This window comes from Neophocaena asiaeorientalis, unplaced genomic scaffold (assembly GCF_003031525.2).
Source record: "Neophocaena asiaeorientalis asiaeorientalis breed wild unplaced genomic scaffold, Neophocaena_asiaeorientalis_V1.1 scaffold174, whole genome shotgun sequence".
NCBI lineage: Eukaryota > Metazoa > Chordata > Mammalia > Artiodactyla > Phocoenidae > Neophocaena > Neophocaena asiaeorientalis.
The window spans coordinates 2,639,682-2,667,406 of NW_020174922.1; the positions used below are offsets into that span (position 1 = coordinate 2,639,682).

Sequence of the window (27,725 nt, forward strand, 5' to 3'; positions counted from 1 at the left end):
TACTGCTTTGATTACGATAGCTTTGTAATAATAGCTTGAAATCAGGAGGTGTGATGCCTCCAGCTTTGTTCTTCTTTCTCAAGATGGCTTTGGCTATCTGAGGTCTTTTGTGGTTCCATACAAATTTTAGGATTGTTTGTTCTATTTCTGTAAAAAATGCCACTGGGATTTTGATACGGATTGCACTGAATCTATAGATAGCTTTGGGTGGTATGGACATTTTAACAATATTAACTCTTTCAATCCATGAACATGGGATGTCTTTACATTTGTGTCTTCTTCAGTGTCTTTCATCAAGACATCAATTCTATGTCTTACGGTTCTTGGCATATAAATCTTTCACTTCCTTGGTTAAAATTATTCCTAAATATATTATTGTTTTTAATGTTATTATAAATGAGATTGTTTTCTCTATTTCTTTTTCGGATAGCTTATTGTTCATGTATAGGAATACAACTGATGTTTGTATGTTGATTTTGTACCCTGAAACTTTATTGAATTTGTTGATTAGTTCTAACAGTTTTTGGTGAAGTCTTTAGGAATTTCTATATATCATATCATCAGCAAACAGAAACATTTTACTTCTTCCTTTCTGATTTGACACCCTTTATTTCTTTTTCTTGCCTAATTGCTCTGGCTATGACTTTCAGTACTATACTGAATAGGCATGATGAGGGTGGGCACCTCTGTCTTGTTCCTTATCTTAGAGGGAAAATTTTCAACCTTTCACTGTTGACTATGATGCCAGCTGTGGTGTTGCATATACAGGCTTTATTATGTTGAGGTATGTTCCTTCTATACACAATTTGTTGAGAGTTTTTAATCTTAAAAGGATGTAGAAATTTGTTAAATGTTTGTTTCTGCACCTATAGAGATGATCATAGGATTTTTGTCTTTCATTCTATCAATGTGGTGTATCACATTTATTGATTTGCATATGCTGAACTACCCTTGCATCACAGATATAAATCCCACTTGATCATGGTGTGTGATCCTTTTAATGTGCTGTTGAATTCAGTTTGTTATTGTTTTGTGGAAAAGTTTTGCATCTATATTCATCAAAGATACTGATTTGTAGTTTTCTTTTCTTGTAGTATCTTTATCTGTCTTCGGTATCAGGGTAATGCTAGCCTTGTAAAATGAGTTTGGAAGCGTTCCCTCCTCTTCCTTTTTTTTGGAAGAGTTTGAGAAAAATGAGGGCTAACTCTTCTTTACATGTTTGGTAGAAATCACCTGTGAAGCCATCTGATCTTGGGCTTTTCTTACTTGGGAGGTTTTGGATTACTGATTAAATCTATTTACTGATTATTGGTCTGTTCAGATTTTTAATTTCTTCATGATCCAGACTTGGTAAGTTTTATGTTCCTATGTTGTCCAATTTGTTGGTGTATAATTGTTCAGAGTAGTCTCTTATGATCCTCTGTATTTCTGTATTAGTTGTAATGTTTCCTCCTTCATTTCAGATTTTATTTGAGTTTTCTTTTCTTCTTGTTAAGTCTAGCTAAAAGTATGCCAATTTCATTTATCTTTTAAAAAAATCAATTCAGTTTCATTAATCTCTTCTATTTTTCTGTTCTCTGTTTCTGCTCTGGTCTTTGTTATCACCTTCTTTCTGCTAAACCTGGGCTTAGTTTGTTTTTGTTTTTCTAGTTCTAGTTGATTTACTTTTTTAATGTAGCATTTATCACCATAAAATTTTCCTCTTAGCACTGCTTTTGCTGCATCCCATATATTTTAGCGTGTTGTGTTTCCATTTTTATTTAAGATTTTTAAATTTCTTTTTTAAATTTAATCTTTGACCCATTGGTTGTTCAGAAGTGTGTTGCTTAATTTTCACATATTTGTGGATTTTCTAGTTACCTCCTGTTATTGATTTTAATTTCATACCATTGCAGTCAAAAAAGATACTTGGTACAATTTCAATCTTTTTAAATTGCTAAGACTTGTTTGTTGACTCATCACATGATCTATCCTGGAGAATGTTTCATGTGCACTTGAGAAGAATGTTTATTCTGCTTTTGTTGGATGGAATGTACGTATATGTCTGTTAAGTTCATTTGGTCTAACATATAGTTCAAGTCTAATGTTTCCTTATTGATTTTCCATCTGGATGATCTATCCATTGTTGAAATTGGGGTACTGAGGTCCCTACTATTATTGTATTGTTGTGTATTATCCTCTTCAAATCTATTAGTATTTGCTTCATGTATTTCGGTGCTCCAATGTTGTGTGCATATACATTTACAGCTATTATATCCTCTTGATGAATTAAGACTTTATCATTATGTAATGACCTTCTTTGTCTCTTGTTACAGTTTTGACTTAAAGTCTCTTTTGTCTGTTATAAGTATATCTACCCTTGCTCTCTTTTGGTTTCCATTTGCATGGAATATCTTTTTCCTTCCCTTCATTTTAAGCCTATGTATGTCCTTGAAGCTAAAGTGAGTTTCTTGTAGGCAGCATGTAGTTGGGTCTTTTATTTTTCTATCCATTCAGTCACTCTATTAATGCAATTAATCTAAAACCCAGATTCTCTCATATTTAAGATAGATATACCCCAAAAGGTGCTTAGAGAATAACTCTAAAGTGGTGCCTTTGGACAATTGTGTTTTTGGTGTCTGTTTTTGTTTTGGTTGTTTTCTTTTTGCCTGAAATACCAGAGATATTTCAGTATCTGAGAGGCATTTTGATTTCAAAATTAATGTCACTACCTTCAACATTCCCATGGTATGTTTCCTAATTTTTTCTGCCCATATCTTTTAAAAGCGTTAAAAAAAAACTGTGAGAATGAGACCAGTGAGCTCCACCAGATTTATTCTATCACAGAATTCTGTGTTGCTATCAGGGCCTTTAAAAACATTATTTCTTCAATATTTATTCTTATATTTTTCATAAGTGAAATCTCCATTTATTTTGAAGTAAACTCCCATACATGGGGACATTTTAAATGAAAAATTAGAAAAAACAATAATACTCAAAAGCATTGGTAATAATAATAATTCCTTGAGTATATACAGTACTTTGAACATTTCTGAAGTCCTAACCCAGTTATTAAACATGATCTAACCAATCAGTCACAAACATAGGCTAATTATTGCTGGACACAAACCCATGACTTACCTATGCTGATGCCCATATTGCTTTTTTCAAAACCTGCAGAAGGTAATGTGTTTTCAAGGTAGCCGAACTGGGGAGGAGCAACCAAAACAAATTCCAAGTCATCTGCTGCAGTGTCGGCATCAGTGGCAGACAAATGGTTAACAGTAAGGGCTGCTGAGAAACCCTCATCTACAAAGAACATGGTACCTGCATACAAATAATAACACAATTATGACTTAGCATGAAATCCTCTAATCAAAATAGTGAGAACAAAAGGGAGTGATTGAAATTCCAATTCATAGAAGCATCCTACATGCAAATATACTTCCATGGGAGATATTCATTTCCTTTGGCATAATTCTCCTTACAGTGAATACATTCCGGGGTAATGGGGGGAATTTAATTTGACTTAACGGAATTATATTTTTTTCTTGTATAAGCAAGCCAGACAATAATAGAAAGACAACAGAAATACTAAATGCTTCAGTACAGCCCTTTAGTCACTCTCAAGGAACTCTGATTTCCCTTGTGTCTGTAGAAGTGACAAATGAAACTAAGAATTGCCAAAATGTTTTAATAAGTCACTAAATGTGGTTTATGTACTCTTCAAGATCAGTTGTTGCCTCTGTTTGTCAGAGCGTTAACTGCCTGAGAACTATTATGAATTGCTCATAATGAACATTTTTTCATGCCTTGGTGCTTAATTATTCTGCAGGGATAATGCTTCCTCCCCAGAACATTGCTTAGGAGATACTTTGCAAATTACAATAACATTCATACATATGTCTGCATTTTTTTTTGAGACACAGAACATATACACAATGCCTATGAAGAGATGACTTTCTAAAAAGCAAATAAGGTCAACTATATATAAATGGTCTCAGTAATATACTCATTCAATTCTAATAGAAATTATTATGGATAAAATAAATTATTGGCTCTCCAGCAGGCAAATGATATTTTCCCACGTGAAATAAAACCAGAATATCTGAGGATTGCAATGTTGTCTTCATTCCCAAGTGTGTGCACACACACAGACACAGATACACACACACACACACACACACACACACTTGCATTCTCTCTCCACACGGATTTATCTAAATAGTTTTTTAACATCTTTATTGGAGTATAATTGCTTTACAATGGTGTGTTAGTTTCTGTGCTATAACAAAGTGTATCAGCTATACATATACATATATACCCGGATCCCCTCCCTCTGTGTCTCCCTCCCACCCTCCCTATCGCACCCCTCTAAGTGGTCACAAAGCACTGAGCTGATCTCCCTGTGCTATGCAGCTGCTTCCCACTAGCTATCTATTTTGTCTGGTATTAGAATTGCTACACCAGCTTTCTTTTGATTTCCATTTGCATAGAATAACTTTTTTCATCCCCTCACTTTCAGTCTGTATGTGTCCCTAGGTCTGAAGTGGGTCTCTTGTAGACAGCATTTATATGGGACTTGTTTTTGTATCCATCTGACCCTTTTTTTTTTCTCTTCTTCTTCTGGGACCCCTATAATTCGAATGTTTGTGCATTTAATGTTTTCCCAAGGTCTCTGAGACTGTCCTCAATTCTTTTCATTCTTTTTTCTTTATTCTGCTCTGCGGTAGTTATTTCCACTATTTTATCTTCCAGGTCACGTATCTGTTCTTATGCCTCAGTTATTCTGCTATTGATTCCTTCCAGGGAATTTTTACTTTCATTTATTGTGTTGTTCATCATTGTTTGTTTGCTCTTTAGTTCTTCTATGTCCTTGTGAAACGTTTCTTGTATTTTCTCCATTCTATTTCCTAGATTTTGGATATCTTTACTATCATTATTCTGAATTCTTTTTCAGGTAGATTGCCTATTTCTTCCTCATTTGTTTGGTCCGGTGGGTTTTTACCTTGCTCCTTCATCTGCTGTGTGTTCTCTGTCTCCTCTTTTTACTTAACTTATTTTGTTTGGGGTCTCCTTTTCGCAGGCTGCAGGTTCCTACTTCCCGTTGCTTTTGGTGTCTGCTCCTGGTGGCTAAGGTTGGTTCAGTGGGTTGTGTAGGCTTCCTGGTGGAGAGGACTGGTGCCTGTGTTCTGGTGGATGATAGTGGATCTTGTCTTTCTGGTGGGCAGGACCGCATCCGGTGGTGTGTTTTTGGGTGTCTGTGACCTTATTATGATGTTAGGCAGCCCCTCTGCTAATGGGTGGGGTTGTGTTCCTGTCTTGCTAGTTGTTTGGCATGGTGTATCCAGCACTGTAGCTTGCTGGTGTTGAGTGGAACTAGGTCTTAGCATTGAGATGGAGATGTTTGGGAGGGCTTTCACCATTTGATAGTACATGGAGCCAGGAGGTCTCTGGTGGACCAATGTCCTGAACTCAGCTCTCCCACCTCAGAGGCTCAGGCCTGACACCTGGCTGGAGCACCAAGACCCTGTCAGCCACACGGCTCAGAAGAAAAGGGACCAAAAAAAAAAAAAAGAAAGAAAGAAAGAAAGAAAATAATAAAATAAAAAATATTATATTATTACAAATTTAAAAAGTAATAAAAAGAAAGAAGAGAGCACCCAAATCTCAAAACAAATCCACCAATGATAACAAGTGCTAAAAACTATGCAAAAAAAAAAAAAAAAAAAAAAAAAAAAAAAAAAAAAAAAAAAAACAACAGACAGACAGACCCTAGGACAAATGGTAAAAGCAAAGCTATAGAGACAAAAGCTATAGAGACAAAATCACAGAAAGAAGCATACACTCACAAAAAGAGAAAAAGGAAAAAAAAAAAATATATGTGTGTATATATATAAGAACAGACCCTAGGACAAATGGTAAAAGCAAAGCTATAGAGACAAAAGCTATAGAGACAAAATCACAGAAAGAAGCATACACTCACAAAAAGAGAAAAAGGAAAAAAAAAAAATATGTGTGTATATATATAAGAGGGAAAGAGCAACCAAATCAATAAACAAATCTACCAATGATAATAAGCTCTAAATACTTAACTAAGATAAACATAAAACCAGAAACAAATTAGATGCAGAAAGCAAACCCCAAGTCTACAGTTGCTCACAACATCCACTGCCTCAATTTTGGGATGATCTGTTGTCTGTTCAGGTATTCCACAGATGCAGGGTACATCAAGTTGGTTGTGGAGATTTAATCCGCTGCTCCTGAGGCTGCTGGGAGAGATTTCCCTTTCTCTTCTTTGTTCGCACAGCTCCTGGGGTTCAGCTTTAGATTTGGCACCGCCTCTGCGTGTAGGTCGCCTGAGGGCATCTTTTGGGAAGTCTGCGTTCTTCTGCCAGCATTCAGTAGGTTTTCTATAGGAGTTGTTCCACATGTAGATGTATTCCCAAAGTATTTGTGGGGAGGAAGGTGATCTCCATGTCTTACTCCTCCACCATCTTGAAGGTCCCTCAGATTTATCTAAATTTTTAAACAAGTAAACTCTTTTGCCCTGTAATCTTTCATAGATCAGGGGGTTTCCACAAATTGGTATTGAGGCAATTATTGGAAGCAATTCTGTATGGTGGTTTTCTATTTTGACTATATGTAAAGTGCATCACTTCACTGGACCATGGGTATGACACTAGGTGAAATAATAGAACTTTAAAAGAAAAAATTGTCACCTATTGCAATTGAAGGTGATTGGTTGTCCACCGGATACACTGTGATGTTGAGATCATACACTGGAAAGGACTCACGACGAGGAACAGATGGATGAGGTCCATTCACAAAAGGGCCAGCTTCTGTGTCCGAAACTACCAACGTTATGGTGTCAAAACAAGGCACCAGGCCAATCTCACCACCTGGAAGACACAACTAGAGTTTAAGCCTGACTTTTAAAAACACAGAATACCAAGAGGAAACCCACTCACACTTGCTCTACAAGCATAAAATGGCAAGGGAAGGAACTTACGTGGTTAAAAGGTACAACTCAATTTTATCTATGCAATTAAATAGAGTCATAAAAATAACACAAAAATGCTTGCCCATCTGTTGCCTCTGGTGAAATCCCTGCCAGCCGTCTATCACCAGATGGAGGGGCAAAACAGGGCTAACAAGGGTCTGACAGTTCATAAATGAATAAGGGATAGACATGAAGCTTGACTCATGATGGCTTTACTCTTCTCTCATAATTATTAGTATTAGGACCAACCTCAGGGAGAACAGAAGGCACCCTTTTCCCTCTGGTAATTGTCTTCCCATTTGCATTAACCACCTTAAATGAACCACCATTCACTACAGAAGAAGCAGAATAGGTGAAATACAAATATAATCCACATTTTTGTGATTTGTTTCAGTATTTTCCTCATTACATAATAGCCAAGATGTTAGCAAAATAGCAACAGCACCTGGAAAAGAAGTGGCATTTATTTTCATTTTCTGTTTACTCTTTAGAGCTTACAGCTATGGGATTCAAAATGGCCCCAACTTAGGCAAGGAGAGGAAGAAGGAAGAAAATGTCAGGACTAGATAGTTTACCAGTAAACAGAACAATCTGCTCTTGGATTACTAACTAACAGCACAGAGGTGGGAATGCTTGCTGTCCAGGGGACAGGAAAGTTCTGCAGATATGCTTTTGATAATTCTCAGGCATCACTCTGAAAGTGCCAAGAGGGAAGCAATTATGTTTGAAGTTCTGATGAGTCTAAGACACGAAAGATCAGGGATGTCATCTCTTTTCACAAGACACATTGGTTAAATCTACAGAGCATTGTGTTTGGCATTATTCTACCTGTTTGAAAAAAATGACAAGGAAAAGCTCGAGATGATATTATTAAGCAACGAAATGATTAAAGGATGAGATAACTGGATTTATTTTTTAAAAACAGTGAAATTGAGAGAACTAAAACTAAACAATCTGCCTTCAACTTCAGGAAAATTAAAAAAAAAAGACACGTCTCATCTATTCATAATTATAAAAAACAAATTGGCATAAAGTTTGTTTATTCATCATTCACTTGATAAATATATACTTAATGCCTGTTATATGAAAATTAGTGTTCTGGGTGCCTCAGCAGAGAAAAAGGCAGACGTGTTGAAAACGTCAAAAGACAGTTCAAAAGAATGTCAAATGTCCAAAGACCTACTATGTGTCAGGAGCTGACACAGTCTAATGGTAGAGAAAGAAATGCAGTTCAGTTAGAACATCACAGATATGTGTATGTATTAAGTGGAACCATATGAAATTGCTACTATTAAGCCATTTTTTACCTATTAAATGGAAAATTCATCTATCTCAGCCTGATTATGTACCAGGTGCTGAGGGTGAATGAGGATGAGAATATTGGCTGATGATGGCATAGGGGGCAAGGCACACACACCAGAGAAAGTCAGAGAAGTCTTTTCAGATGGCCTTGCTGGCTTTGTACTGAGCATTAAAGGATGAGTAGTTTATAAGGCAGATAGGGCAGAGAATTGGGAGATGAGGAGAGAGGGCGTGTAGGGAGAGGGAGCCAGAAGAGAAGTAGAAAAATCTAGGAAATGAAAACAGCTTAATCAAAAAAGCAAACATAGTACATTCAATAACTGTAATTTCAATGTAATGGAAGCATAGGATACATTTACAGAAAGAGCTAGAAAATTTGGCTGAGGGTTAAACCACTAAAAAGGCTACAGCATTGGTGGAAGAATTCTTTACCCTGAAATGAAATACAGTCTAAAGATATAATTTATACTTAAAATAGTTAACTGTACTGCTATTTGAAAGAAAAAATTTTAATGACCTCATATATAATGTTTGGAGAATAGAAAATTAATAATGTAATTTTATATCATAAAATATTATTCAATTAGTAAAACATGTTTACAATAATTATATAAAATTTACTAAATATTTTAATAAACATTTTAGGTGATTATCTAAATGAATAAAGGAATCTACAAAACTGCACACATAACAAGATTGCAACTATGTTAAAAATTATGATTATAAAGAAGAAAATACTGTAACACTGAAATGTTAACAGTGATTCTCTTTGAAAGGTAAATAAGGTAATTTTTTCAAAACTTCGTTATATTTTTTCATGTTCTCTGCAATGAGCGTGTACTGTTTTCATAATCGTAGAAATAAGATAAAATAAATCAATCGATGAAGTAAAATAATGGTGACACAATTGTTCTCTGGTAATCTTTATAACCAACGTATGGAGGAAAGAGCGGGGCCACTGAAACTTTAGATCCTAGAGTACTGAAGTTCTCTTTACTCATCCTAGAAGAGCACTAAATTACTACCAACTGAGTAACTGAGTGAACATTACAAGAAAACATAATATTCAAATAACAAAACACCTTTTTGAATACAGTATTTCTGTTAATTAATTAATTTATTTTAACATCTTTATTGGAGTATAATTGCTTTATAATGTTGTGTCAGTTTCTGCTGTACAACACAGTGAATCAGCTATATGCATACGTATATCCCCTCCCTCTTATGTCTCCCTCCCAACCTCCTTATCCCACCCCTCTAGGTGACCGCAAAGCACTGAGCTGATCTCCCTGTGCCATGCAGTTGCTGCTCACTAGCTATGTATTTGGTAATGTGTGTATATCAGTGCTACTCTCTCACTTCGTCCCAGCTTACCCTTCTCCCTCCCCATGTCCTCAAGTTCATTCTCTACATCTGCGTCTTTATTCCTGTCCTGCCCTAGGTTCCTCTGAACTTTTTTTTTTTTGATTCCATATATATGTGTTAGCATACGGTATTTGCTTTTTTCTTTCTGACTTACTTCACTGTATGACAGACTCTAGGTCCATTCACTCACCACAAATAACTCAATTTCATTTCTTATGTTTGTATCATCTTTAATTTCTTTAATCAGTGTTTGATAGTTTTCTGCATACAGGTTTTCTCTCTCCTTAGGTAGGTTTATTCCTAGGTATTTTATTCTTTTTGTAGTAATGGTCAACGGGAGTGACCTTAATTTCTCTTTCAGATTTTTCATCATTAATTTATAGGAATGCAAGAGATTTCTGTGCATTAATTTTGTATCCTGCTACTTTACCAAATTCATTGATTAGCTCTAGTAGTTTTCTAGTAGCATCTTTAGGTTTCTCTATGTATAGTATCATGTCATTTGCAAACAGTGACAGTTTTACTTCTTCCTTTCCGATTTGGATTCCTTCTATTTCTTTTTCTTCTCTATTGCTGTGACCAAAACTATGTTGAATAATCGTTGTGAGAGTGCACAACCTTGTCTTGTTCCTGATCTTAGTGGAAATCTTTTCAGTTTTTCACCACTGAGAACCATGTTGGCTGTGGGTTTGTCATATATGGCCTTTATTATGTTGAGGTAGTTCCCTCTATGACTACTTTCTGGAGAGTTTTTATCATAAATGGGTGTTGAATTTTGTCAAAAGCTTTTTATGCATGTATTGGGATTATCATATGGCTTTTATCCTTCAATTTGTTAATATGGTGTATCACATTGATTGATTTGTGTATAATGAAGAATCCTTGCATTCCTGGGATAAACTCCACTCGATCATGGTGTACGATCCTTTTAATGTGCTGCTGGATTCTGTTTGCTAGCATTCTGTTGCAGATTTTTGCATCTATGTTCATCAGAGATATTGGTCTGTAGTTTTCTTTTTTTGTGACATCTTTGTCTGGTTTTGGTATCAGAGTGATGGTGGCCTCATAGAATGAGTTTAGGAGTGTTCCTCCCTCTGCTATATTTTGGAAGAGTTTGAGAAGGATAGGTGTCAGCTCTTCTGTAAATGTTTGATAAAAATCGCCTGTGAAGCCACCTGGTCCTGGGCTTTTGTTTTTTGGAAGATTTTTAATCACAGTTTCAAATTCAGTGCTTGTGACTGGTCTGTTTATATTTTCTATTTCTTCCTGGTTCAGTCTCGGAAGGTTGTGCTTTTCTATGAATTTGTCCATTTCTTCCAGGTTGTCCATTTTATTGGCATATAGCTGCCTGTAGTAATCTCTCATGATTCTTCTGTATTTCTGCAGTGTCAGTTGTCACTTCTCCTTTTTCATTTCTAATTCTATTGATTTGAGTCCTCTCCCTTTTTTTCTTGATGAGTCTAGTGAGTGGTTTATCAATTTTGTTTATCTTCTCAAAGAACCAGCTTTTAGTTTTATTGATGTTTGATATTGTTTCCTTCATTTCTTTTTCATTTATTTCTGATCTGATCTTTATGATTTCTTTCCTTGTGCTAACTTTGGGGAGTTTTTTTGTTCTTCTTCCTCTATTTGCTTTAGGTGTAAGGTTAGGTGGTTTATTTGAAATGTTTCTTGTTCCTTGAGGTAGGATTTTTTTGCTATAAACTTCCCTCTTAGAACTGCTTTTGCTGTATCCCATAGGTTTTGGGTCTTCGTGTTTTCATTGTCATTTTTTCTAGGTATTTTTTGATTTCCTCTTTGAATTCTTCAGTGATCTCTTGGTTATTTAGTAGTGTATTGTTTAGCCTCCATGCATTTGTATTATTTACAGATTTTTTCCTATAATTGATATCTAGTCTCAGAGCACTGTGGGCAGAAAAGATACTTGATAGGATTTCAATTTTCTTAAATTTACCAAGGCTTGATTTGTGACCCAAGATATGGTCTATCCCGGAGAACAGTCCATGAGCACTTGAGAAGAAAGTGTATTCTGTTGTTTGGGGATGGAATGTCCTATAAATATCAATTAAGTCCATCTTGTTTAATGTCATTTAAAGCTTGTGCTTCCTTATTTATTTTCATTTTGGATGATCTGTCCACTGGTGAAAGTGAGGTGTTAAAGTCCCCTACTATGATTGTGTTACTGAGCTCTATTCCTGTCTTACTGGTTGTTTGGCCTGAGATGTCCAGCAGTGGAGTTTGCAGGCAGGCAGATAGAGCTTGATCTTGGTGCTCAGATGAGGTCCTCCAGGAGGCCTCACTCAGATTGATATTCCCTGGGGTGTGAGGTTCTCTGTTAGTCCAGCAATTTGTACTCGGAGCTCCCACCACAGGAGCTCGGGCCCAACCTCCGGCCTGGGAACCAAAATCTCACAGGAATGATAAAAAATGTATTAGGAAAAATAAAACTATAATCGAAACACCTGCAACAAGGTAAAATAAAACCACAACAGAAAAAAAGGTGGGGGGGAACGAGCCAAAAGGAGAGAACAATAACAAAATATAAAGCATAAAATAAAGTTAGAATAAAAGATTTACTAGGAAAAATAAAAATATAAAAGAATCAACAACAATGAATCAACATCGTAAAACAGAACCCAACATTCAAGCATGGGGCGGGGCCTCTGCTTAGGACCTGCTCGGAAGGGGAGAGGCAGCACATGAAAAGGAGGGCCTCTGGAGTGTGGAGTTCTGGAGTTTGGAGGTAAGGCCCTGGGTCAGGGTGTGTGGGTGGAGTTTAGACTCAGCGCGTTGGAGGGGGTCTCCGAGTGCAGAGGTGGGGCCCTGGGTGGGGGGTGTAGAGGCGGGGCTTGGGCTCTGAGCAGCAGGAGGGAGGCTCTGAGGGCAGAGGATTAGGCCCAAGAGCCCAGTAGGCTCCCCGGTGCCTAAGTGGACAGGGAAAGCACTGGCTCCATTCCCTTCCATTCCTCCATTCCCCTCCCCCACCATCTCCCCCAGGGTCTCCCACATTGCCGCTGGACCCCTAACTGTGGGTGGGTCCCGCTGGGTGTAAGAACTCCTCCCCTCCCCCAGCTGCCCCTCAGGGCTGCCGATCCCACTTTTGCTCCCCCTTCCCTCCCTCCCAGTCCCTCAGGACCTGCGCAGCTGGAGGGGGCCTCAGGTGGGCAGAGGATCAGGCCCCGGATCTCAGCAGGTTCCTGGGGGCCCAAGTGGGCAGGGGAAACCTGGCCACGCTCCCTTTTGATCCTCTGCCCTCCCAATGGTCCCCCAATTTTCCCCTTCAGGCATGGGATCCCTTCCCCTCCCCCAGCCACCCTTCAGCAGGGGCTCCAGTCCCATCCCACCTCCACTTCTTCTCCCCCTTCACTTCCCCCATACCTCGCGTCCTACCCAGTCACTGGGGGTTCCTCCCATCCCCTTAGGTTTCCGTGGTCCCACTGGTGCCTAGTAGGTGCCCTAGTTGTGAGGAGACGCGAATTCAGCGTCCTCCTAGTATGCCATCTTGACTCTGCCCCTCTGTTAATTTATTAACAAAAAAGTCTATCTGAAACGATTTGCCCCAGTGTCCCACTAGGTCTTATGAAAAAAAATGTGTCAACACTCTCTTCTATGGCCACCACACTAGAAGAGAGTTATACATATGTACAACTGTTGCTTAACGTCTGGAACAAAGCGCAGGAAGAGAAGACAGATTCATCTCACCACTAATTTATCTATGCTGTGTGAGCCTGCCAAAGATGTTAAAATTATGTAAAAATCAACAATCACTGGTCTTTGGATCACTTTTCTGCTAGTCTGAGAACTACTGGGGAAATTAAAAAGAAGCACCTAGCTGTAAACTCTTGAGAGACATTGAGAGACATCGAACAAGTGGGCTAAGCTCCTCAGGACAAGGAAAGAGCCAATGAAACCTTTCCTAAGACTTAACATAAAGAAGAAGATAAGGAGATAGCATTTAAAGAAAAAAGATGTTTAGTTGAGTGATTAAGAACTGGTATCCCAATGAATCACTGTTTTTTAAAGTACACATAAAAATATTATTTCAAAATGTTTTCTCCCATGTCCAAATGAATCCTTTGCTATCTCAACCCCCCTCCTTGAATTCCCTCCCACCTCCCTGCTTGTATTCTCTCTCTGTCTCTTCAAATAAGAAAATGATTTGAATTCTGATACCTCTTATTTCTTGTATCACTCACCTGGCCTCCCACACCCAATCATACTTCCCCCATGGAATTTCCAGGTTAGAGAGGCATATGGATGAGTAAACGTGAAATTGTAATGGAGTGTGATAAAACTTAGGTAGAGGAAGTAGATGTATTATTACTGAGGAAGTGCCCCCAACCCAGAAATCAGATGTGGGAGGGGTGGTGATGTGGTGACGGGCAGATGTGTCACGCTGTCATCTTTACATGGGAATAATGTGTCTGTCTTACTCCTTTAAATCAAAAGTCCTTCATAGTAGGGTTTGGGTTATACTTCCTTTGTAAAGCCACAGTGCCTACTACTGTGCCTCGCAGACATCAGATGTTGAATTCACATCTTCTTTACATGAACATTTTACATAAGGAACAAATGCCATCCGGATAACAATATAATGCAATGCCAGAAATGTAACTACAGTGCTAATAAACTAGCATTTACTGTATCTCTCATCTATGTCCACCACTGTCATGTGCTGTGGACAAGCTACACAAAAGTGTAAGACACGATCTTTGCTTTTCAAGAACTCAAAGGTCAGACCGGTTTCTTCTTAGGAGCTAGCTGATAATCAGGAAACTTTTACAGTTAATAAGATAATTATCTTAGGGAGCCTACTTCAGGCATTTCTGTTATGATTTAGGGAGCCAGAAGCTGAGATGGTCAAATAATCTTCTTCATATTGACCAAAATAGGAATGAGGACAAGCCAGGGTGAATTGACGGTCTATGTGGAAGCATCAGGAGCAGAGCAGCAATAACACTTGATCTTTCTCAACTCTGTGAAATTCACTATATTACTGAGATCAAGAAATACTTCTGAATATGGTGATCATACTTGAAAATGGGAGATGGGCTGCCACTCTTTTAATGGAAGCAAGCATTAAGACTGTTAGATTATCAGAGCCCACAGCAAGGAGTGGGCTAAGACTCTGTCATGTTGCAGCATCCCCACTCTCAGACTAGTCACAGTACTGTCACTTACCTGTGTGTTTGTACGTCACAGCCCCTGCCATAACATCTCCCTGAGAAAACTGACGCACTGTGACCCCAGCTTTCCTCACTGTCCCACGCTGAGGTTCTCGAACAATCATGAACATCAGTTTCATATCATCACTGTCCACATCAGTAGCAAAAATGTATTCAGAGGTAATGACCACCTCTTCGCCCTCTGAGCAGTGCATCATGGGAATGAGGTCTGCCTTTAGGACCGGTGGCTCATCATTTACAGGCAACACCTAAGCAGGAAAAAAAATGCACGTTTTCAAGAAAAAAGAGCAATGACAAATTGCCCAACTGGTAACTCATAGCTCATAACTGGAATGACAGGCATTTTCAATCTTCCAGACACGTGAAACAATAGCCATGGAATTTGGCCAAGCCATCTGTATCTGTTAACTTTCCCCATATGAACCAACTTGCAAGAAATGACCCACATGAGAGACATTTTAGGTAGGAATGGGAGAGTATGGTTATGGTTTGGGACTCAAAGCTCTCGTTTGTTTCAAGACAGACAAAATATAAATGTGATATAAAGCATCCTTCACCCAAGCCCCTATCCTCCTTTGCTAAATTTACCCATATTCTACAGGAAAGCTAGTCCTTGTGGTCTGAGCATTTACATTTACCACATCAAAGTTATTTATATTTCAAATTACTTGATGATTACAAGGCTTTCCTCTACTCTCAACTTCCTGCCACCCAGGAAGTTTCTTTGGACTTATAATAGCAGCAGCTGCATTTCAAACATTTTGAGTTAAATCTGAAACCCCACAGCCATTAAATCAATGCCAGTTTTCAACTTGATAAAACATTTTTCTCTCACTGTCATGAAAATAAATTTCCAAGTAGAAAGGGAAAAAAAGCAACATTGGATCACACTGGCTGTCCAAATTTTAAAAGATTTTGTAGAAATGTGAAAAAGTATGTCTTCTAAACAGGAATGAAGGACAGTCCTCCTCTGAGTTCACGACCACAACTCGGTGTGTGCTGCACATTTATTTATCAAGTCTGGCCTGTGAATACCGTCACCCCTACATTTCCTTGCCCCACTCTTTAGCCTATGTGATCTTTTTCAAACGTGGCTTTCATCAAGTCATCACACTGTGGGAACCTTCAATGGCTTCCCAGAGCTTCTCCTGGGATGTCTTCGGCTTCATCTCATGCTATGGGGTTCCTTTGCCACTCCTGTCCATTTCTACCCCCAAGACACTGTGTTCCACACATGTCAGGCCTTTGCCCCGTCTTTGCATCTTCTGTCTGTCCCTTGCCTGGTATGTTCTCCCGTAGCTCTTTGCTTGGCTACCTCCTTCTTCAGGTTACATATGGATTCCTCCAGGAAAACTTCTTGACAACTCAGACTCACTTAGAAACTTGCCTTGTTTACTCTCTTTTAGTACCCTGTTCACTTGTAGAACACATCCACATTTTAACTAATTATTTCAGTGATAATCTGTTTAAAGCCTGCCTTCATCCCTTGCCCATAACTCTAAAAGAAGAGGAAGTTTATTTATCTTGTTCATCAACACAGCCCAAGAATTTAGCATAGGACCTGGCATATAGCAGGCACTTATTAAGTATTTATGGAATAAACGAATGAATGAATGTAACTACGTATATATGCCCTGGTTACCCTACTGTTTCAACAGGCTAACAACTCAACAACAAATATACACGAAATTATGAAGACCCCTTCCTTTAACAGGTAGAGAGATGGGGTGATGGAAACCCAGGTTTATTTATTTAACTAAAGATAGAAAAGTATGCAATGCTCTATTCCATTTTCTATTGACTTATTAGGAAACAATATCTTTGTTCAAGTCCTCTGCGTAGATTCAGTGAAGACCTTCTTTCTTATTGTTCTTGACTCCATCTGATCAATCTCACCAATACATGCATGATCATCACCTTGCAGCAGTTCACAAAATATCCTCAGCTTTCAAATGCATAAAAAGTCCAAAGGCAATAGAATTAAAAACATTCCTCCTGAATGAAAAAAAAATCACACATAATTGTCTAAAACTTTCCTGAAGCTCTGATTGGTTTCCAAAGGCTATGCCCTTTTGTCTCAAAAGTAATAATACACAAATTCTTTTCCCCAAATTCACTGCTTAGGGTCATTAATGAGAAGACGGTCATGGACAGAAGACAGAGTTGGGGTTTTCACCATAAATTTGCTTTTCAGGAAAAAAAATTAACTCAGCAAAGCTTTCTTTATATGTAAAAGTCTGCCAATAAAGAAAACTCTCCTTTTTGAGGCTGAAATAACGTACTGCTTTTCATCTAGATACAAGACCATCATTAGAACTAACTGGAAAAAAATGAAAAGAAGTGGCTATGCACTGTGACTGGCATGGATAAGTGCTCAGGAAATGTTAGCGAGCATGGTAATTACAATCACCTGTTAATTTAGATCTGGGCAGTGGTGAGGAGGAAAGAACGCTGGCCTGAGTACCAGAGTGGAGATGCCAGCCCAGGTCTACATGGTCAAGTTAATGGCTTTGGACAAGTCATTGAACCTTCTCAGACCTTTGCTATAGGATGGGGATAATTCCTTTTCTGTGTACTTCTTAAAACACTAGAATGATGTGATCATTCTTAATTATTAACTGTAAAATATCTTACAAACACGTTATTATGACCATTAATAACAATTTCATACTACAAAGAACTGACAGAATTGAAACAGAAATAGAATTTGGTACGGTAAGAATAATTAGTGGATCTTCAGGAAGTGTGGTAAGTCTTCTGCTGACCCTCCTTTGTCACTAACTATAAATACCTGCAAATCCTATGAGTTATGCTTGTGGACATGGATGGTCACCCAACAGAGAAACTCGGGGGTTCCCATCAGGCCTTTGAGCATGTACACAACCTTTATGTGCAGATTTTCCTTCATTTGTCAAAAGGGGGAAAATTATCATCTCAAACAGGCCAGGGATATATAGTACAGGAATTCACAAAGGGTCACATCGCACATATAGATATGGCTCCTTGCACACAACAGGGAAAAAGCCCAGCAATGCTAGCCTAACCTGTCCAACTGCTAAATAAATATTTCTGGGTGTTACAGATCAAAAATATCAGAAATAATTTATACATGGAAATGACTGCTTTTTAAATTAAGTCTCTGGGTTTGAGGTCAGAGTAGTTCTACCTTTAAACTGATTGGCACAAGAAACTCATATGCCCATTTCACCAATATAACTTTGCTCTCTATTACCTGTCCTGACATAATCAAAGATGTAAGCAGACACCTTCTTGCTTTGAAGTCCATGTGCTTCAGTTTCTATCAGAGACCCCAAGAGGCTTCCAAACTAGAAGGTTTGTTTCTATATGAACCATGGAGGAAACTTACTACGTACCTCAATGTATAGCACACATTCTGCTGCATTTATGCCATCTGTGACCTCCAGTAGTATGTCATCCTGAAGTATCTCAGATCCATCATGCTGATACCTGTGGGGATGACAGCTGTCACTAACCTCTCAAGGCCACTGTGAGAGTGCACTGAGATTCCTGTCACAAGAGCTTTTCCATGGTTTTGGCCATATGTTCAACAAATAAATAAATAACCAAAACCCCAGCATAATCATGAAGTCACATATGTAACTACCATACTCAAGTATCCTTAAATGTAAAATTGCTCCACCCTGGAAAAATGTGTTTATGCATTCATAACTTGTCCCCAAATCAAAAAGCAGCTCTTCAAACTGTCACTGTAAAAATGGGAACCAGTGGGTGTAGCTCCGCCTACTTAACCGAAAACACTGCCGGGGGCAAAGGGGACACTGAGACTGAGCAGTGACAGGTAAAAGTGGGACACTACGTGGATTTTGGTAATTCTCCCTCCTCCCCCACTTTTAAGGTTATTCCTTCTGCCTGTGCTCTGGATTGATTCAGCTCTGCCCTAAAACTTTATCTAGGGATTATTCATTGCCTCTCTCCTGCCACTTCCCCCTTGCCATTTACTAACTCTTTTCCTCTGAACCTATAAAGATTCTTGAATTTCTCTAGACTTAAAAGTATTTTTGGGGGACTTCCCTGGTGGCACAGTGGTTAAGAATCCACCTGCCATTGCAGGAGACACAGGTTCAATCCCTGGTCTGGGAAGATCCCACATGCCACGGAGCAACTAAGCCCATGTGCCACAACGATTAAGGTGCGCTCTAGAGCCTGCAAGCCACAACTACTGAGCCCACATGCCACAACTACTGAAGCCCGTGCACCTACAGCCCATGCTCCACAAGAGAAGCCACCTCTCGCCGCAACGAGAGAAAGCCCACACGCAGCAGTGAAGACCCAACGCAGCCAAAACTAAATAAATAAATTTACAAAAAATGTATATATATATTTTTTCTTGGTCTTGCCTTGACCCTATTTCCTTTTAATTCTCAGTCAAGTTTCTTAAATGAATTGTCTAATTCTAGACTTTCCATTTACTCTTCAGTCCACTGTAGTGATACACAGTAAGTTCTAAATAATTGTTGAATAGAGTCAAATTTTTAGCTTATCAGTGATCCGTTCAAGACACTGAGTTATGGAAATAAGTTCTAGGAAATGAAATTAAAAGTTGCTTTAGGGCTTCTCTGGTGGCGCAGTGGTTGAGAGTCCGCCTGCCGATGCAGGGGACACGGGTTCGTGCCCCGGTCCGGGAGGATCCCACATGCCGCGGAGCGGCTGGGCCCGTGAGCCATGGCCGCTGAGCCTGCGCACGCGGAGCCCATGCTCTGCAACGGGAGATGCCACAGCAGTGAGAGGCCCGCGAACCGCAAAAAAAAAGTTGCTTTAAAAATTGTATTGTATATTGAACATATGTAACGTTTACATATGAAAAAATTCCAGGGCTAAAAGGTGTTTTACTCAGGACTAGACTCACCCATACACTAGCTAGGGATTCGATTCCAGTGGTGGAGAAAGCCCACCTCCTACTCCCAGTTTCCCTCCCAACACTGCCTCCTATGCTTTATTTTGTCATATTCCCTGTTATCTTCATCAAAAGTGGATTGATATGTGATAATGTGCTAATTCAAATATACTTACCATGCTAATGCCTCTAAAAGGGCCAAATAGGTCTAGGAGTACACATCCAAATGCATGGCTATAGAACCAAACAGAACTTCTTTCAAAACCAGAGTCCTGCACACACTAGCTAAGTGACCTTAACCTCTTCGTGTCTTAGTTATTTCAACTATAATATGAGAATAGAACCATCTACCTTGTCAGGTTTGATTGCTGTGAAGTTTAATGAAAAAAAACCATAATTCCAAGTCTCTAGAAGAATGCTTGAAATATACGTGCTGGCAAACACTGGTACTTTTTTTTTTCTATCCATTGTCCATTCCCTACTAAGAATTACCTAAACAAAGCTCTCTTTCTAACAGGTAGGAAAGAGCTGAGATCTTGGGGGAAAAAGGAAATTTTAATGAGGATAAGAGTAGTGAAAAGAGGTTAAGATATTGGAAACTGTAAACAGTGTAACTAAACTGTGGGATGAAAATGATCTTCCTGTACACAAATCCTCCTTCCCCATCAATTTCTAAATGTAGAACTAAGCATTTGATGCCTAATACCTTCTACTACACTTTATCAAAAAGGACAAATTTCCCATTTATAACTTGAACTTGAACAAGTGAGAAATTAACCAGTATGTTTGTCTACCTGACCACTGCTTTTGAGTATCTTGCATTGTTTTACAGAGAAGATGTTTTACTAGATTTTAAAGAAAAAGTGTCTTAACATAACTGCATTAGGTAGAAGAAATGAAAGTCCTCAAGGTGAGGGGAACTACTGTAGGACCATGAGACAGGGATTACTCCACCCCTGACTGTAAGAGACCCAAGTACTCTTCCATATCCTACCTACCCAACCTACCCTACTTATTTGCCCTCAAATCCCCTCCCTGGTAGAATGGATTAAAAATTCACACCAAAGACTTCGATCAACCGAATTCTATCCCAGAGTTGCCAGGGTTAAGAAATTGGCTTTTCTTGAAACCAAGTTCAATTATGTAGATTAGCCTTATAGATTATTTCAGACTCTATTCATCTAGCTTGATTGTTACCCCTTGTGATATGTGCAGTTGCAGCAAATTTAATATTCATGGTAATCGAATTTTTGTTGCTCAAATATTCATAATGTCATTCCTACCAGTACAGCAAGCCAGAGGGAAAGAAAATGCCTTGGGGGGAAACTAAAGGATTGTCATTTCTAATTTTCAACTGACCCTGGAAAAGTATTAGGTGGCATGTTGCTACCCCTGAAAGAATTGGACAAACTTCTTACACTGCCTCACAACTGATTCAGACGGGAGCCAAAGCATGTAAAACAAAGAAGCCAGGAAATGTTCTGACCTAACTTTTAAGGCCTGGAGGTCTCCCCAAGAAAATATGGCCCCTGTGTTTAGAGGAAATCCATTCAGCTCCACCCTTCCATGCTGAGGCTGTCTCTGCAGGGAGAGGTGGATGTTGTCCAGTTTGGTGTCCACGTCAGAAACCAGGACATGCTCTGTGCTGATGACACACTGACTTCCCTCAGCCACTCTCAGAGGGTTGGTAAATACCTAGAAAGAAGGAAGGAAACATTTAAAGCCTTGTTCCATGAGGTGTACCTGAAGACAGAGCTCATGAAACCAACAGAAAACTTCCAGCACCATTTTCACATGTCAATCAAACTTTCAAGAATGTGCTAAACGGAACAAGTTCATAGCTGAACATCCTGGCTGAAAAGTATTTTTTACTAAATGCTTCCAATTCTAAACATTGATGGACACAAAGAAACAAGGCAGATCTAGAAACCTGAAAGCATCTGCATTTCACTGATCTCAGACCCTGTAGAGTAGAAGCAGCAGTCAGATTTACCATCACTGGTGCTAAATTGAGAAAATAATAACATTCCTCATCGTGTCCACACCTACCATTGCTCGGCACATATGTACCTTAATCTACAAAATGAACAAAACCTACATCAAATTCCCCTAGAGAAAGAATCCATCTCTTTTTACACCCTAAAAATTCTTAAAGACTCGGGAAATTGGAGCTTTTAAGCATCAGGGTAGTGAGTGTTTTAGATATGGAAGTAGAACAGGGAAATTAAAGACTAGAAATTGAAGATTTCATAGGAAATAGATTTATTCAAGCATTAGACTTAAATATTAAAGCCATAAAGATAATTTTCTCTAACAGAAAAACTCACCGCTCAATAAAAATTTACTTGAAAGTAAAAAGCAAGTTAGAAGGGCTTGGGCTATTTTTTCATCACATTGGGAGTTGGCAAGAAGTGTTCCATGGTCAAACACATCTAGAAAATAGTCACATACGGTATCTTCACCTTGGAGGTTTATAAGATTCGTAAGTGTATTCAGCACTCTGAGACCCTACAGTAGGAAAATCTGCTAACTTTGTTTAACCTATCATTTTCTCAAATTTGTTTTACTACACAGAAGCAAAAACAGGGAGATACAGTTGGGCTACCAAGTCATGGGCTCTGAAGGCTCCTCACACACGATCTGGGGTGAGCGCTCTGCTAACGTGAGGACACAGGGTTCTCCGAGGAAGCAGCTACTCTCTTCAGAGCAGCTGCCACTCCTAGAAAGGAGAGCACTCCCCAAGGCAAGAGCTGGTAAAGAGGACGGAGGCCCGAGAAATGGGCAGAGGAAAGGGAAGTGAGCAAGAAATCACAGCCTCCACCCAGAGCCCTGCTCCATCCTCCCACCCACCAGGGCACAGCCGCCCCAAGGGCAGCTCCTTGGATCATGGAAATGATGAGACCATGCTCCCTGGGACAGCTGCCTTGTATTCTGTAATAAACTACTTCTGCCAGCAAAGGACGACCTAAAGTAAGAGCCTTTTCTCCCTACAGCCACTCACCCGCACCCTTCCTAAGTGCCTTACTCTGATTCTGCCAAACCTACATTTTCACTGTTTGTAGGAGAAAGAAATAAATGGAGTTCTTATTTAAAGAGGATTATTACCACTGAAATATGGTCCATGTCCGCCAACCTCATTTTGTCCTGAGTTGCATCGATTAATATCCCAAGATGCTAAGTTTCAAGGAATATACTTTGCCTCATTAGACGATTTTTAAATATATATGTATTTCAGGACAACTTTAAAAAACTAAAAGCTAATTTTCCCCCCCCCCCCATTAATTATTCACTTTCTAGTCCCTGCCTGAACCCAGTGCTTGGATTTCTGGAACTTCAGGTCAGCATGGTGTCAAGATCCCCTAACGGTTATCACTTAGCCCAGCGATAACTGTGGATTTTCACACCAGGAACCACTCCCATGACTAGGTTCACTGAAGCCACTCATTTAATTTTATTTCTACTATTCTCAGTTCTCTACAGTACTATTTCATTTGTCCCATCCACTGTAGAAAAAAGAAGCCACTAAGCCTCCTGAGCCCCAAGTCCTCGTAACTATTCCATTTACCTTCAAATGATGGAGGTAACTATTCACTTCACCCTTTCTGGTTTTTACCACAGATCATCTTTCTCTATCAAGAGGCTGGACAGCTTGGCATAAAAAACTGTTTCTCTGTGATTGTTCTATAACACACATTAGCTTCTTTAGATGCTGGGCTATTTCAGGGCATGTATCTCATACATAGAAAAGGATGGTCTGAATAAAATCTAATCAAATTAAGAGACATTCTGGGCTTCCCTGGTGGCGCAGTGGTTGAGAGTCCGCCTGCCGATGCAGGGGATACAGGTTCGTGCCCCGGTCCGGGAAGATCCCACATGCTGTGGAGCGGCTGGGCCCATGAGCCATGGCCGCTGAGCCTGCGAGTCCGGAGCCTGTGCTCCGCAACGGGACAGGCCACAACAGTGAGAGGCCCGCGTACCGCAAAAAACAAATAAAAAAATAAAAAATTAAGAGATATTCTAAACTATTTTTTATACAGGGAACATGATCTGGTCCCTGACAGGGAAGGAGGCAAAGAACATAGTTTACGTTCCTTTTTTGTGAGCTCTTGGGCCCATCTTCTACCAAATATTGCAAGCTCAGAGGCTGGCGGGGTCAAGCCAGTGATGTAAATGGGTGTCTTGAGTTGGGTGGGGACTTGGGTGACTGGGGAATGTGCCCTGTTCAGCTGCTGCAGGGTGGGGGTAGGGAAGTGGACTCAGTGTTGCCAGAGCTTCCAAATTTTCAAGAGAAGCCAGAAATCCAAACTTGATACAAAACCTCCTGATGTTTAAGTGTTGGCAACTCATTATTTTCAAATATTATTTAGACTCATCAAAACAGTTGTGTGGTTTGGGTAAGCCCCTTGGTCCTGCAGGGTGAGACCTCTGCTCCACAACTTTGGGCAGCTGTAGAGATGGTGAGGAGAGCAAAGGAAAAGGAGCATCCATGCTTTCCTGGCCATATTCCAGGTGGCTGCCTGGGAAGGTGGCCTCTTTCCTTAGGGATGAGACACATGTGAGTTCTAGTCCCCTCGGGTTCCTAATGAATGGGTAATCACACTTTCCCCTTCTGAGGGAAAAAGCAAACCTAGGAATAGCCACCCTCATTAACTTTAGTGCTCTGATGGGGAGGGAGCAGGTAGGGAACAAATTCTCACCATGAATCCCAGCCTCGCAGATAAGATGCACAAGGTAGCATCGCCTTTGTAGTTTGATTTATAATGAGAGACCCAAGTGCTTTAAAGCTTTACACAAACACTGGGGAGTGGAACAGCATAGGATACAAGGGTCCATCTTAATTCATTTTAGAAAATTAAAGAGCTTATTTAGATGACAGAACAGCATAGCTGGCCTGCGGAGAGAGCAAATAAGCCTATCTGGTTGCTAAGAGACTCCTAATTTAATCCCCTTCACCTGATCAACACATGAAACTCGGCAGAAAGGAAAGAGATTTTGATAAAGCTTTGAAAATAATGCCAAATTCAGCAACTAGAAAATCTCATCTTTTAGATAGAAAGTGCCATAGGAGGTGAAGGACTCCCCCTCCCCATGCTTTCTTTTCCTACACTGTAGCTGGAAAATAAAAAAGTTCTTTGAAAGAGCCTAAAGAGAAGTTAGCATTTTGAGTAAGTCTTTCAAAATCTTTCTTCCCTTAGGCCTTCCCCGCCTTTTCATCCTTCACATCAAGCATTACGCCTACCTCAGGGACCTGATTGTCCACCGGAAGAATCGTGATGTTAAAGCAGATCCCGAACAAAGTGCCACCGTGCTGGTTACTGACGGAAAAGGCAAACTGGACGTGTCGGGGGTGGGGGCCTATATCTTGCATGGGTGGCATGTAGGCCACTTTCATATAGTTCACAGCATGCTGCAAAGCAAATGAAGACGGACATGTGGGTGCCAATTTCCCAGGATGAGAGACATTTAGAGACCTAAGTCTAAGATACCCGTCTCATTCACTGATAGGGAACACTGTAAATGCCACCATCATTCATTTGAAGATCATAAAAAGCTCTATCTTACAAATCGCATTTTCTAAAAGCAGGAGGGAAAAGAACAAAGAAATTAAGTGACTACGTCAAGTGCTTGAAGCCAGGCAACTCTGTGAAAGACAGGAGACTTGCATTTTAACCCAGCTCTGCCACAAAGTAGCTGTGTGATATTGGTCAAGCTACTTAAACTTGCGAGGTCTCTGTTTCCTTACCTACAAAATGAAAAAAATAATAGTACTTAGCACATAGGTTGACATACTCATTTAATAACAACTCTAACTACAGTGAGATTCAGCAGCTCAGGGGTAGCTGCTGCCTAAGCCCTCATCATTACTGTGCCTCTAGTCAGGTCTGCAGAGCAGAGGCCACAGGAGCAGGGAGAGGGCTAATGAAGGACTTTGGAAAGCAGTAGATAGCATGCGCTGACTTATGTCCCCCACAAAAAAAAGATACGTTGAAGTCCTAACCCCCAGTACCTCAGCATGTGACCTTACTTGGAAACAGGGTTGTTGCAGATGTAATTAGTTAAGGTAAGGCCATACTGGAGTAGGGTGGGCCCTTAATCCAATATAACTCGTTCCTTATAAGAAGAGAGAGACTCAGGGAGAACACAGCCATGGCGTGACAGAGGCAGAGAGTGGAGTGATGATCTACCAGTCAAGGAATGTCAGATTGCCAGCAAACCACTAGACGATGGAAAGAGGTAAGGTAAGACCCCACTTCTCCCCGACCAAACAGGGTTTTGGAGGATGGTGGCCCTCCTGAGACCTTGGTTTCAGACTTCTAGCCTTCTAGCCTCTAGTTTCAGAACTGTAAGACAATACATCTCTGTTCTTTTAAGCCACCTAGTTTGTGGTACTGGGCTATAGCAGCCCTAGGAAACTAAGATGGTAGGATATTGGATGAACTTTGATGGAGTAAAAACATATGCACCAGGTCCCTACATCAGAGCCCTAAGCCAGGGACCTAAACTGATGCAAAAGACTGTATTGAACTATAACAAGATTTTACAATCATATCCAGCTTGATCAGTATTTTCAAATGTTACATGTCACTTGCTTAATGGAAATGTGCAAGCAGAAAGAATATAGACATCAAGTATTTGTTGCTTGTGACATATGTCAAAGGTCAATACTCTCAAGTGCAATGTTAGGAGCACCGTACCTTCTCAGAGGACACTTCCATCATGTTTTTCAACATCTGAGCATAGCATCATACCTGAGTGAATGACTTCAACCCTGAAGCTGCAGGGTTTTTGGTTAGCCTTGGTATGCTGTCTACCATGAATAATTTCCCAGCATCCAAGTGTCTAAATAAAAATACAAGAGAACACATCAGCTAACTTTCCCAGTAAGAAAAATTAAATCAAATAGTAGCCCACAACCAAATTTTCTGAAGCTAAAAGTACTCACTGTAGGAAGAAATCAAATGTTCCATCTTTATATTCTCTCTTTATATCAAGGCGGGGGGAGGTTCTAGCCTTAAGTCTAGTATCATGAATGCCATTCTCATCATGACTGCAGAAAGTATGTACAGAATTTCTGCTCTGACATGATGAAAGGGAATCTAACTACAATAAGATGTAGTTAGATACTCATCCTAAAAAGGTTTCCTCACTATCCTTTGGTAGATAATACAAACCTAAGGTATATTCATGATATTTTCTGGATTGGAATCAGAGAATATGACCACTTTTGTGGGCTGCAATATCTAAAAATAAAGCGATGAAGACTCAGTACATTTTACTAAAGAGAAAAAAAGTATTCTCTTTAGAAAAAGGGATTAAAGACTGTTTTAAGCCTCCCTAGGCTGAAGACACTACAAGCTACAGGCCACTTGCCAATTAATATAGCTTTTGAAGGGAGGTATGAGACAAGTTTGAGATTAGAATAAATGCTGAATTGAATATAAGTTCATGTGTGACCAACAAAGCAAGTGAACCACAGTAGTATACACTGACACTTTCAACTCAATTCTAGAACGCAACCCTCAACTAATAGCCCAGGTGATGACTCTTCGTAGAGATACCTGCGGCTAGAGGAGAAAAATGGAGGAGTGGTTACTGTGTAGAGCAGCTCCCTGTCATATGATTCTGTATCTACAAAATGTAGATGTTTCTTAGTGATATAGGCCACCTCCGTTTCCTTAACAACCAAATGTCGAGAAACTCCAGGAACCTCTTTTGGAAGCTGGTCATCTACTGGAGTGATATGGATTGTCACCACCTGGAAAGAAATTATCTTTACCATTAATTTGAAATACCAAAAAGACACCAAAGAAAGCCACCCCACTATCATCCAGTCACAGTTATGATTTTCAAAACCTGCCATTTTGTAAAACACTTCCAGTGAAAAGATTGGGGAGTTATTAGGAACGTGAAAAATGGAACATTCTCCACCCATTTTTCATTCTAACTTAAGAATATGATTATCACAATTATAGTTAATGCAGTCATGAGTGCTATAGAATAGGCATATAATACA

General features: G+C 39.6%; 1 protein-coding gene across 4 annotated transcripts in view; it reads right to left on the reverse strand.

Moving 5' to 3' along the window:
- FREM1 (FRAS1 related extracellular matrix 1) overlaps positions 1 to 27,725 on the reverse strand; it is a 167,660-nt gene that overhangs the window by 70,434 nt on the left and 69,501 nt on the right. For 3 of the 4 annotated variants that reach the window (XM_024760472.1, XM_024760473.1, XM_024760475.1), the window contains 8 exons: positions 27,271 to 27,467; positions 26,461 to 26,551; positions 24,951 to 25,118; positions 21,198 to 21,406; positions 18,210 to 18,303; positions 14,831 to 15,083; positions 6,702 to 6,881; positions 3,121 to 3,306 (listed from right to left, as the gene is read on the reverse strand). In XM_024760472.1, the coding sequence (XP_024616240.1) occupies positions 3,121 to 3,306; positions 6,702 to 6,881; positions 14,831 to 15,083; positions 18,210 to 18,303; positions 21,198 to 21,406; positions 24,951 to 25,118; positions 26,461 to 26,551; positions 27,271 to 27,467 (1,378 nt within the window). The remainder of the gene's footprint in view (positions 1 to 3,120; positions 3,307 to 6,701; positions 6,882 to 14,830; positions 15,084 to 18,209; positions 18,304 to 21,197; positions 21,407 to 24,950; positions 25,119 to 26,460; positions 26,552 to 27,270; positions 27,468 to 27,725) is intronic. The other variant, XM_024760474.1, reaches the window with a different exon arrangement.